Below are 12,135 nucleotides of genomic sequence, written 5' to 3' on the forward strand. Positions count from 1 at the left end.
GTCTTTTTTATGTTTTTCAGCACTGTTTTAGGGTTTTTAGAGGTTTAATGACATGGCAAAATCTTGGCCTCTCATTATCAAACGAACGACTAATGTTTAGTGATTTGCATTGCTGTAATACCCCAAATATCATAGGGAATCTCAATCAGTGGAAACGAATGATGAGAGATGTGACCCTAAACTCTAATCGTGCTATTCCCATGATTTAATAATTGACATAAAACAACATAGAAACTTGGATGACATGATAAGTGGGCAATAATAACACGATGACCAAACAATTAAAAGCATGTGAAAAACAGAACGATATAGCCAACAATAAGACGGCCCAGAAAAAAGAGAGATTGGCACATTTTGTAACAAAAAATCCATAATTTCAAAATTTGAATAGCTAAATGAATAAAATTAAAGCCAAATGCATCTTATTTGGCAGAGGATGAACAGCTACAAACGAATTGATGCTTTCTGTTGGAAAAATCAGTGCAAGCATTGTTCAGAACATAAATGGGTATATAAATTAAAAGCTTTACTTTATAGTATTGGTACATACACCTCTTTACAAGACAACTCATAGTAGACTTGACTGAAGTCAGGAAAGACAACTCATTGTAGATGTGACGGAAGTCAATAAAGCAGTGATGCCCTATCCCAAGAGGCTGGTGGTGCCTTGGCATAGAGCCACTGTGCATACGACTCCAGTTTCAATTTCTTTCCTATTTTCATTTCTTTGGAATCTCTATGCTCCATTCAAACCAAGTCTTCACCTATTCTCAAGTACAATTTGTATTGATTTAAAAGAAAGAATCCAAGGTATTTCAGCATAAAACATAACATGGCGACACTAAGAAGGCTATAAAAATGAAAACAAGAAAAAAAAAACTCCACACCCCAAAGCAAAAATGAACCCCCAACGAAAAGGAGAAACAGAAAAACTATACGTATCTATGTGCACCTCCAAGCTAAAAACACATCCCTTTACGTAACTATAACTCAATACTGCACCATGCCATCTTCAAGTATGTTTATGTTTCATCAAGCAGAGGGTGCACGCTGCATCATACTTTTGCACCTTAACACACAGGGACCACCTTCATGAGCCCATGGTTTCCATGGTCCCATAGGGATAGTGCCACCAGCCCTCTTTTGTCATATGGGTCTCTTTGTCTGCTGAACTTTTTTGTGTGTCCGCGGCAGTAGAGACATTTGGCAAGCACCTTACTAGTCAAAGCCCGCTTTGCTTACACATGCAGAAGTATGAGCATGTCATCGCAATTTATCACTCCCATAGAGCCGAGCTCGGCCAGGATTAAGAAGTGATTCTGACATCTTCCACCCCTACCCAAAAAAGAAAAGAAAAGGAGATCATGTATTTTAGAATGAGGTGTTTACATATCCAATAAGCAGTTAATCACATCCAATAATCTGTGAACCATCATTATAGATACAATTCGTTCGGAGATTAAATATAAGTCTAAATAGCCATAAGGCTTAAGCAGTTTGCTTCTTTTTTACTAGTGCTTAGTGCTTGTCAAATTTCTCATTTTTGTAGATGTCATCAAACTGATAAGCTAAACGCTTCAAAAGCTCCTCAGGTGTAAACCAACAAGATGCACAGACAAAGCGTTAAGCTAACAACACGGAACACTCAGGAAAAAATAAGATAAGTTGATCTCCACCAACCTGCTCTGCAGCTTTGCTCTTGAAAATCCCATATGAGGTTGAGACCATCTTACATGACTCAGCAATACGAGCCTCAAGATCAGTAGCTACAATATCCGGATGGTCATACTCCCCCTGCTTCTGAGAAGAAGATCGATTCTCATTTGATGATTGCATGAAATGCAGAAGCACATGAGCCTGTTATAGAAGGTGAATTACATCTTAAACATTAAATATATAAGAAAAAATTATAATGATTGGTGCAACAAGTACAGACACAGAAGTCATGTAGTATCTCACATGGAAGGCTGCTTTCAGAATGTCCTCTGACTTCGCCTGATCTTTGAGCAGTGCATATATTTTACCCTTTGAAGGATTATATGTCACAATATATCTCTCTTTCTGTCACCGATCAAGAGAACATAATGAATACACTCTAGATACACAGAGCTAATCAAGAAAAAGATATTACTGAATCCATGAGAGGGATTTGCTTGAAATTTGTTTCTTCACAAAAAGTGGCATACCTCAAAGAGAGGCTCTACGGCAAGATATGCACCTGGGTCTTGGAATGCATCCCTAAATCTTGATCCTGCAAACAGTTGAACAAACCCAGATTGAACTACCACGAAAAAGAGGGCCATAATCAATTGTAAAATCTTGCAATAACAATTTCTTACACATACCAAGCACAACTGGCTTCTCTTTCAACCATGGAAAACTGAATATTTTCTCGTTCATGTTCCCCTCCTGCAATGAGGGGACTCGTCCTGCAAATGAAAATAAAGTATGATTCAGCCATTAAACATCATAAAACAATCGTCTTGTGCATTCAAAAATAAAGAGGAGGAAATGATGTGCATCTACAGTAGACCACTTATGGTGAGCAAGGACCTGTCTTAAGGAAGGAATCTACTGCCACAGTGAATCTTGCCCGATTCAATGTGTGCAACACTACAGATTTAACCTGAAGGAAAGCATAAATGCAGTTAGCATGACTAAATCAACCTCCACAAACAAAAGGGACATGGTAGAGTGCTAACAAAAATATGTAGTCTTTACACACAATCTAACCTCTCGGTAAGAGCTGAGGACATATCCACATGAAAGGAAGGCAAATGTAGTAACCAAGGATGGGTTTCTTTTTGAGATCATTATGCTCAGCCCAGTTCCTAGCTTCAAAAGACAAAAGGTTCAGTTACGTCAATCACAAGAGAAAACGATTGCAGGTTAGAAAATAGACCAGCATTTTGAAGCATCCTAAAAAGGAAAGTAAGACATTTAAATTGGGAGGAAAATAGTATTATTGATATGATTTTTATCATACAATGGGAATAGAGTCAGATATGAGCTTTATTCAGTCCACATATGTCCACCATAATCTGAGACAGAACCAGCAGGATTCAAGTTACATTTGGTATAGCTTCTATAAATGTTAGCAACTTATAAGTTGTTATTAGATTAGTAGTCTGACAAACCAATCATGGATTACATTTTCTCACATATCCTCTAGGCTTGCTATACACCAAGATGAACAAAGATCAGGACTGTCTTATCTATATATTGTTCAAAATTATATTTTTTTAAAATTTTGAAATATGCAAATTAGACTAATTTTAAAAATTGGATAATGAATAACATCCAATTGACACAAAATTTAGCATGTGTCAAGGACTCAAGAGCATATGTCAGCTAACAATTGAGATTATCAATAAATTAATCTAACTAAAAGTTAGTAAGTGGTGTAACATTAACTAGGAGTTCACCATAGGTAAGTTGAACCAAGGCCCTATGTAGATATATGCCAAGGATTTAAATGGGATTTCCGACTCGATTTGCCCCAGCTTGAACCCATCAATAGAAACAGGAGATCACTTTCCCCTCTTCCCCCCACAACAAAAAGTAAAACTTTAAATAGACCCAACAGATATAAGCTCCTTTTTGCTAAAAGGCAATCCAATTACAATTGTTTGTCCTACACAATTTTTATTTTGTTCTAGCTAATCATTTAATATTTCTAACTCCTTTTCAGATATTTTGACACACATGAATTCATAAAAGGGCTATAGCGCCTCCAATAATAAATGCTTCACCAAACTAGAAAGAGACCGTGTAGAGAGAGTGACAGAGCAACCGTTAGAAGCTCAGACTCATTTCAGCAAGTATTTATGTTAGATATGCTAGTGTCAAGACTGTTTTGGCAACCCATATCACAATTGATTTTATTAGGTAGACTGGTCTGACAGTCCCTTTTCTACAGATATCATTCTGCAAAAATAGAAAGTAGAAAGACAAGTTTCATAAGCGTACCAGATCTGCAATATTCCCAACACATTCTCCTTTAGCAGTGACATCCCCAATATTCTCTCCTTTAGCAAAGGCTTTGTAAATTGGTGTACGAGTTGATGTTGATGTTACAGCAGCAACATTCTAGAAGCAAAGAATAAAGAATATGATATGCAAAACTGACATGACCATGATAGATTGTGTTAAGGAAAATCTATCACACCTTTGCTACATTAGCAGCACAAGCCAAAGGAAGAAAAAGATGTGGCACAGCTGCAGTTGCCAACTCCACAGCAGCACCCACCTCCATAAGAAGATCACCCGCAATTCGTAGCTGCAACACATCATAATTTTCAGACAGATGATATTAAAGCTGGGAGATGTCTAGTTGAAATGTAACCGTACAAATTGAGCAGAACAGCAATTAATTTTACCTGTTTTAAGTCATAATCAAACTTCTTTCCTTGGCGGGCAAAAATCATTTTTCCAACACGACCAGCGCCATCCTACATAACATAAATTTAACTTTGTGAAAATCAGCTCACCGTTTTTTCAAATTAAGACCACATTCAATCTCAATGAGAAAAGAAGGAACAAAAGTGCAGTCAAAGGAGAACCCTTTTCTGGTACTCCCAGTTAAAATCCACTAAGCTCCAATTGGATGTCAGCAAAAGAGTAAATCACTCATAGTCTTGAGCATAAGGACATTTTTTTAATTATTTTTTTCTCAAGTAAAGCAATCTTATTAAAGAGCAGTGGTACACAATCCAAGTAGATAAGTAAATTATTTTTGAGAATGGTAACAGGACATCACTCAAATGAGAAACTACTGACCAATACAGCCCACTGCCATATAATTTCAATTTTTCCTTTTCCCACGGTTCTCTACTTGTAGTAGGAAAAATAAACATAGTCAAAATTAGAGAAATCTGTAAGCATACAATTTAGCAGATTCAAATTTCAAGCATGAGCATTACTAGGGCTGGGCAAGACCCGCCTAAACCCAAGCCAACCCAAGCCGCTAGGTCAGCTCCTAGCTCGGCTTGGGGTCAGAATTCAGAAATGGTGAATTTCCAACCCCTTCAGGTCAGTAACCACCCCTAAGCATTACACACCATTTAGGTGGAGACCCATTGCTCAGTGCGCAAAGCACAATAGAGATGAGATCACCTTTTAAGAACCTAACTGAAAACTATATGAAGGAGCAGTTCCTCATTTCTAGAAATCCATTGAGGCACCCATTTAACTTCTTATTCTCCTTTCCATACCTTCAATCAAAGAATGCTTATACACTCATGCAGCAACAGGTCTTCATTATACATGGGCAAACCAATCACTACATGCATGTTCCTAGAACTAGTTAAATAGTTCAATGGGATGGGTGAGATGAGATGTGATGTTCAGATGACCTTATCTAGAATGGAAAAAAATACAGATTTTCCAATGTCTCGAATTCATGTGTCACTTCCAATAAATGGAACTCTTTGTAAATAGAGCACAAATCAGATGTCATGGCAGGCATACGTCAAATGGTAACATGCCATTTAAGATAGTTTGAACCACTTCATTCTGAAGTGAACTTCAGTACTAGTCATGTATACCACCTTAAGAAACTAATATACTGGAAAAACTTGCAAGTATAATTCAATTTGCAAAACATATACTATGAAACATATAAGAGTCATCCTCACCTTGAGAATCCAGTTAATAGCGACAGCTCCTGGAGCCACTCTATTCCTAGAGACTCCAACTGAGCTCAAAAGTGTTTGCGTCGTGAAAACACCCATTGCTCCTCCGAAGAAGTGCTACAACAAATAAGGTAATAATTAAATACAGCGTTTTAAAGAGCCAAAAGTATTCAATCCCAATTCACTCTTTTTATTCATTAGAGAGTGTACCCATTTCCCTTAAAACCCACCTTCTTAGCAGTGATTCATAAAAAAAGGTAAGATAACTACCTTCAAAGCTCTCCATGACATATACGGGACGTATGAAGAAGTAACGCTATCGGGGAAACCTTCCGGAAGTACATACGATCTCACAAATGACATCACCTCCTGCACCAACAATTCAATACGAATATAATCACCAAATCCTCTAACTTCTAATTCAACATTACAGAACAAAATTTTTGCTTGGACGCGGACAGTAAGTGTAGCGTTATTCCAAGCGTCGCTTCATTCACTTTCCATCACTAAAAGGCATGCGAAATTATGTTTAATTAAAGTTGCAAATTAAGTAGTTAATGACTATTAATAAATTCAAATAATTGGTCAGGCTGTTCTCAACAATGAAAGTTTGTAGATTTTAGATTGATTATGTAAACCAAATCAACGGAGGTCAACTCTAAGTGCCATAAACAGCAAATGATTGAAAAATATAGAAATATACTAATACTAAATACCAAATTGAGCCAAAAACATACAAATAACAATGACAAAAAATAAAATTTATAAAATCGGACCTCAATGGGAGGAGTCTGAGGAGCGTGGGAACTAAGGGCGCGAATGGAAGAGCCCTTCTTGAACCTTCCGGAGGCGTCCTTCTCCGCCACGTAGCTCCATCTCCGACCGTCAATTTCCTCGCAGCAGATCAACCTCAAGCTCGAATTCACGAACTCCGACGAATCAACCAAAGCAGCAGACAAATGAGAAGGAGAAGAAGAAGAGGAAAGCGGCTGAGCCGCCAAATCAGCGAGATTGGCGCTAATACGCAGCGTTTCGCGGACGAGGAGGCGGGCATCCTGGGCGGAAGACGACGTCGTTAGAGTCTGCGCCGCTGAGGTCGACGCGGATTGCTTCAACTTGATCGGAGGATGAGCCATCGCGAAATCCAAAAGGGAATTAGGAAATCTCAAATCAAAGTGAGAGAGGGGTTTTATAAATGATTTATTTATACAATTGAAGGGAAAAAGAAAAAGGGAAAACTTTGGTTGTAACGCATTGTGCGTCGTTGTTGGTTGGCCTACCGAAGCGGCTACATTTATGAACGGAGCGGAGCTACTGAGGATGATGAGCTAGCTGCTCCCTCAAGATGCGATGCAATCCAAGATTCAGCTGAGCTGGGGCAGAGGCGATTCCCCAATTCTGTGTTGCTCGGTGTACTGTGACGACGTGTAACTTTTGTGGGACCCCCTTTGGACGGTGTAGATATTTCCGTGGCTTGCTGTGATTGGTAGTTGAACTGATATGCGCAGCCACGCCACATAGCTGTTTTCTTTTATTGGATGACTGATGGAGAGAATCCGCTTTCAGCCGTCTGCTTGCCGATGATTACACGTTTTGACATTTTTCAAAAGGGGTACACAAGTTTTATGCAACGTGTGTCTAATCTTCTGATACTCTTTCCTTGTTTTAGCAAGTGTGATGTAAGAAAAATGCGATTTTTTTTTTTCCCTTACAAGTCCATTCAAGAGGGGAGGACGGATTGAAACTAGTGACTTTTACTTTATAGGGTGTAATTTTCAGTCGATTAAGCTATCCTTTAAAACTATCTTTTATACTTATTTTGTTTTATATATATATATATATATATATATATATATATATATTTTAAATAAGTGTTTGCATGAAAATTTATTTAAACAAAGTAAATATAATAAATGGGCGTAAAAAAATATCATTTGAAATATATTGGTATTTGTTTATTTTTTTTCTTGGTTTTTTTAGCATTTCTCCTTTTTGGACCAGATTGGGTTTGCACTTTGGATATAAACAATGACCTAACATTCGAAGTTATATTTACAAAAAGAAAAAAAAAAAAAAAAAAAGAAGAATAGGAGCAATTTGTAGCACACCTTTCACCTTTATCTTGCCTTATATTTTTGTATGTAATTTGTTCAATTTGTATATTTTTCACTTGGGTTGAACAAAGGATGTCCGTATGCATAGGATAAGCAGCCTACGTGAGTTTTTAAGTCCAAATAAAAATGAATGGGATTACCATTCTTCCAAGGACTTGAAGTACTACTTTAACAAACTATTTTTCAGTAATAAAACTCTAATTTTTACCGATATTTTACATCGGCTGACATAGTGTATTATGCTAGATGTTTATGGTTCTACTCAAATTAATAGCATAAGCACATTACATACCCAAAAAAGTCATCCAATTTAATTAGAACTAGATTTCACCCTCACCCAAGTTAATTAGAAATAGGTCCTCAAGAAGTAGCTCAATCGGCTAGAACCATGCCTAATGAAGCGGAGGTCACTAGTTTAAATTCTCCTTCTCTTCTTGTGTGAAACATGTCAAAAAAAAAAAAAAAAAAAAAAAGTTAATTAGAAATAGGCTATAGGCTTCACCGTCAAATATTTTCCCTCTTGAAAACTATTTTTTTTCTAGCATATGTCCAAAAATGTTGGATAGGATCCGATCCGATAACACGCCCAACAACAAAACTCTCCCACTCTCAGAACTAAATCAACTGCACACGTTTCTCCCGCCCAATGCCAGGCTCTACTCCAACCGACCGTTATAGATAACAGGCGGTGGGTCAGGCCTTCAAATTCTGGCCCATTTTTAAACCGGTATTTAGATGGGTTGAGCAAATGATATCCCTATGTACAGTGAAGCCCAGATAGAAATGAATGGGATTTTACCAATTTATAGTGAAATCTAGTTTGAAGCCCAGGTTTAACGAATGATACGCGGGAGTTCTTTCAAAAGACTTGGAAGTGTGGAAATTGTAGCACTAGCGATGTTACATTCAATTTGTGTGGGGGTATCATTGGTCTCCAAAAGAATTTTTAAAGCAGTTGGGTATGTATTAAGGTGAGTGTTCGATTATCAAAATGAGAATCATCAATCCTATTAGTATTAATTATTTTGAATCTTACGGATGCCCTAATAAGACTGGATCAGGTTATAACTTAGCTAAACTTGAGAGAGCGCATGCGGTTCTTAATATCCAGGCTTCTCTTATTTGGCTCCTAGCAAGTAAGTGCTACTATGGTCATACCCATGTAGAATAGCTACAGTTGGTCTCCTATATATGAGTAGAGAGATCAATGACTTTGATAATTGAATGTGAAGCCATCTTTAGATGTTTGTTACTTAAAACATTTTGTTAAATTAGCACTTCAAGTCTTACGAAAAAACTTAGTTGGTTGATTAAGGTTCTGTCTGTTTTGACGTAAAATATTTTTTTGTTGAAAATTGCAAATATATTTATGTGTTTGCCTCGTACAGAAAATGAGGGACCGTGAAAAAGGGTTGGCGACTTTCAGCAGAGGTCTGATGGTGGTCCGGCAACCTCATGCGATTTGAGCAAGAAAAGCTAAAACTTGAAAAATGATTTATGGTTTTAGAAAAGAAAAACTATTTTATGAAAATTAAATAAACTTTTTGTGGTCAAAAGCTCAAGTTGATCAAACCAAAAACATTTTCGGTTTGACTATTAATTTCTATCACACCAAACATCCAAAAATATAAAAAGATATTTTATAAAAATCATTTTATGCCGAAACAAACGGATCATAAATTGGTAAATCATATTCATTTGTATCTAGGCTTCAAACTAATGTAGCTAGGCAGCTTATCCTGTACACACTGATATAATTTCCTCGACCCAACTGAATTTTTGGAGCAGCGGCACTTTGCACAATTACCAGGAAAGAACTTGAATGGTAATTACAAGTTCTTAGAAGTTGAGTATAAAAGGTATTATAACACATTGTAAACATCAACAACTTAATAAAATACAATGGCAACAGTATAACACATGTGGGACAATGACTTAATAATGCAAACTACCACATAATTTTGTATCACTGCCAGGCAGCTTTAACAAGTGTGTGCAGACAAAGCAAGCAAATACATTACATAAAATTTCGCAATATGCTTGTAAATGTTAAAAACCCATTTAAAGCAAATAACACTTATCAACATGTTATGCTTAAAATAATGTACACTTGTAACTTGGCCCCAAGGACACCGGTAAAATTGCCGCCTATAATTCCTGTGCGTTCTAGCAAGCAAGAGTCTCATACAAAACGGCTTATGAAGTGATAATGATACTAAAATAACCAAGTTGTACTGTACTGAAGGTACAACACATTAAAAACATTATAATAAACCAATAGCATAGCGAGTAATGATAAGGACTATCTTTTTCTCCTCTTAAAGTTAATGTAGCTTTTAAAATCACTATTAAATTTTAAATGAATCATATTTGGATTTGATTCAATAGTGATTTTGAAAGCACTACAAAAAAAAACAATTTTTTTATGACAGGAGATTTCTGACGTGTTCTAGTGTCTGATACGTCAGAAAATTTTTCTGACGGGTAGTTTCTGACGCGTGTCGATTGTCAAAAACATAGATGTCAGGAAAAAAAATTTTCTGACGTGTGAACGGATAAAACGTCAGAAAAGAAATATTTTCTGACGTGGCAAATAGTAGCACGTCAGAATTTTCTGACGTGCTACTAGTGTCACGTCAGAAAATTTAGTTTTTTTTTTTTTAATTTGTTTGTTGAATTTATGATTAATTGCTTTTTTGTTTGCAACTTTCAATTTGTTTGATGTTGTTTGATCTTGAATTTTTGGTCAAGAAATTTGCTCCACTGCTTTGGTCATTGAATGATTGGCAGCCACAACATGGGTCGTCGAGAAAGCTTTTCTGCCAAGAGGCCTTAATTTCATCTCCTTTTTCAAAATGTCAAGGTTTGACTGGAATTTGACAGTGTTGTTGATCTTAGATTAATAAATAGAGCCACAGAGAACCTGTCCGGCCAATTGCTACCACTACTTCACCAACAACCGTAGCCAGCACTTCCATGCCTACTGTTTTGCTATGTAAGCTTAAAAAATGTACTACCAAAGAACTGCAGAAGAACACTAAAGTGTACATTCAGAAAACGGAGGAGCTCTTGTATATATACCTGTGAGGAGCTCTTGTAGGAGCTAGAAACGGAGGGAGAGAGGACGACGGCCGGAGATCGATGGTGGAGAGACGGTCGGCGGGTTTAGCTGCGGAGGATCGGAGACTTCGTGAGAGAGAAACTACTGAGCTTGAGAGAGAGTATATATATATACGGCCGGTGGGTGGAGAAGAGAAACAAAAAAAAAAAAAAAAAAGAAGCTTGATCAAGCTTCAGCTATGGCGGAAGAAAGAAAGAAAACGGAGAAAACAAGAGAAAAAGAAAAAGCTGAGAGCTATTCCTTGGGCAGTGGTCTTCCAGTTGGGGGACATAAAAGATATATAAAAAAATAATGAATATTCAAATATTCAAATATTCAAAGCTGAGAGATGGGACGTATGCGAGCGGGATTCCTGAAGCCTTCGCTTGAGGGGATTCCTGACGTGGTACTTTTACCACGTCAGGAAATTCTGACGTGCCAGGTGTTGCACGTCAGAAAAGCACTCTAAAAAAAAAATTCAGAAAAAAAATGATCTGCACATATATATATAAGTTTAATTTATATATATGTTCTGACGTGGTAGTTTGCCATGTCAGAAAAATTCTGACGTGGCACACCATCATGTCAGAAATCTTTTGACGTGTTGGACAGCTACGTCAGAATTCTCTGACGTGGCACATCGACACGTCAGAATATTTCTGACGTGGTAAAAGTTGCCACGTCAGAAAATATATAATTTTTTTTTTTTTTTAATTGTTAAAATTTTTCAGACGTTCCAATTTTTAGCACGTCAGAATTTTCTGACGTGTTAAAACTGACACGTCAGAAAATTCTGACGTGTCACTATTCACACGTCAGAAAATTAATTTATGACGTTTTAAAATTAATTCGTCAGAAATTTTCTGACGTGGCAACAAAACATGTACTGTAGCCACGTCAGAAAATGCCATTTTTTTTGTAGTGAAGCCACATCAACTTTAGAAAGATAAAAAGATATTCCCTAATATTACTCATGACGTATATGTTAGTAAGTCTAATAATTAGATAACAAAATACACACAACCACATGAAAGCGACAAATACATCAAACAGTCATATGTTCGTTTAACAAGGGCAGAATATAAAGGCCCGATTGAAGTAAAACAACAATTTTGTCAACCGTGGATGGAACAAATTGTCTTAGACATTCAAGAAATTAAGTCACCAACACAAAATAGATTTAAATGTACCCAATTGGAATGGGCCCCATGAATAGGCCCACAACACTAATTTTCATTGGGTCATTACCGAGGTTCAAGAGAATGACGGATTACTGGAATGAAAGTTC

At 36.9% G+C, this 12,135-nt stretch overlaps 1 protein-coding gene across 1 annotated transcript; it reads right to left on the reverse strand.

Annotated features, from left to right (window-relative positions):
• Window positions 1-496: 496 nt before the first annotated feature.
• On the reverse strand, window positions 497-7,055 carry RUS6 (root UVB sensitive protein (Protein of unknown function, DUF647)). The gene is made up of 13 exons (XM_059591634.2): window positions 6,410-7,055; window positions 5,904-6,002; window positions 5,637-5,750; window positions 4,380-4,451; window positions 4,169-4,279; window positions 3,970-4,089; window positions 2,734-2,835; window positions 2,554-2,626; window positions 2,346-2,429; window positions 2,187-2,251; window positions 1,960-2,061; window positions 1,681-1,857; window positions 497-1,335 (listed from the first exon to the last, which is right to left on the reverse strand). Exons 1-13 carry the CDS (start codon window positions 6,767-6,769, stop codon window positions 1,264-1,266), a joined length of 1,551 nt encoding a protein of 516 aa, XP_059447617.2. The 5' UTR covers window positions 6,770-7,055; the 3' UTR covers window positions 497-1,263.
• Window positions 7,056-12,135: the final 5,080 nt, after the last annotated feature.

The sequence above is a fragment of the Corylus avellana genome, chromosome 4, assembly GCF_965113065.1.
Source record: "Corylus avellana chromosome 4, dhCorAvel1.hap1.2, whole genome shotgun sequence".
Lineage (NCBI taxonomy): Eukaryota > Viridiplantae > Streptophyta > Magnoliopsida > Fagales > Betulaceae > Corylus > Corylus avellana.

Coding starts and splice junctions, on each gene's coding strand:
- RUS6 (XM_059591634.2), bottom strand. CDS start 6,769: ATGGCTCATCCTCCGATCAAGTTGAAGCAATCCGCGTCGACCTCAGCG. Junction 2,062..2,186: donor CCGTAGAGCCTCTCTTTGAG/GTATGCCACTTT, acceptor GATCGGTGACAG/AAAGAGAGATATATTGTGAC. Junction 1,336..1,680: donor AGAGCAAAGCTGCAGAGCAG/GTTGGTGGAGAT, acceptor TTTTTTGGGTAG/GGGTGGAAGATGTCAGAATC.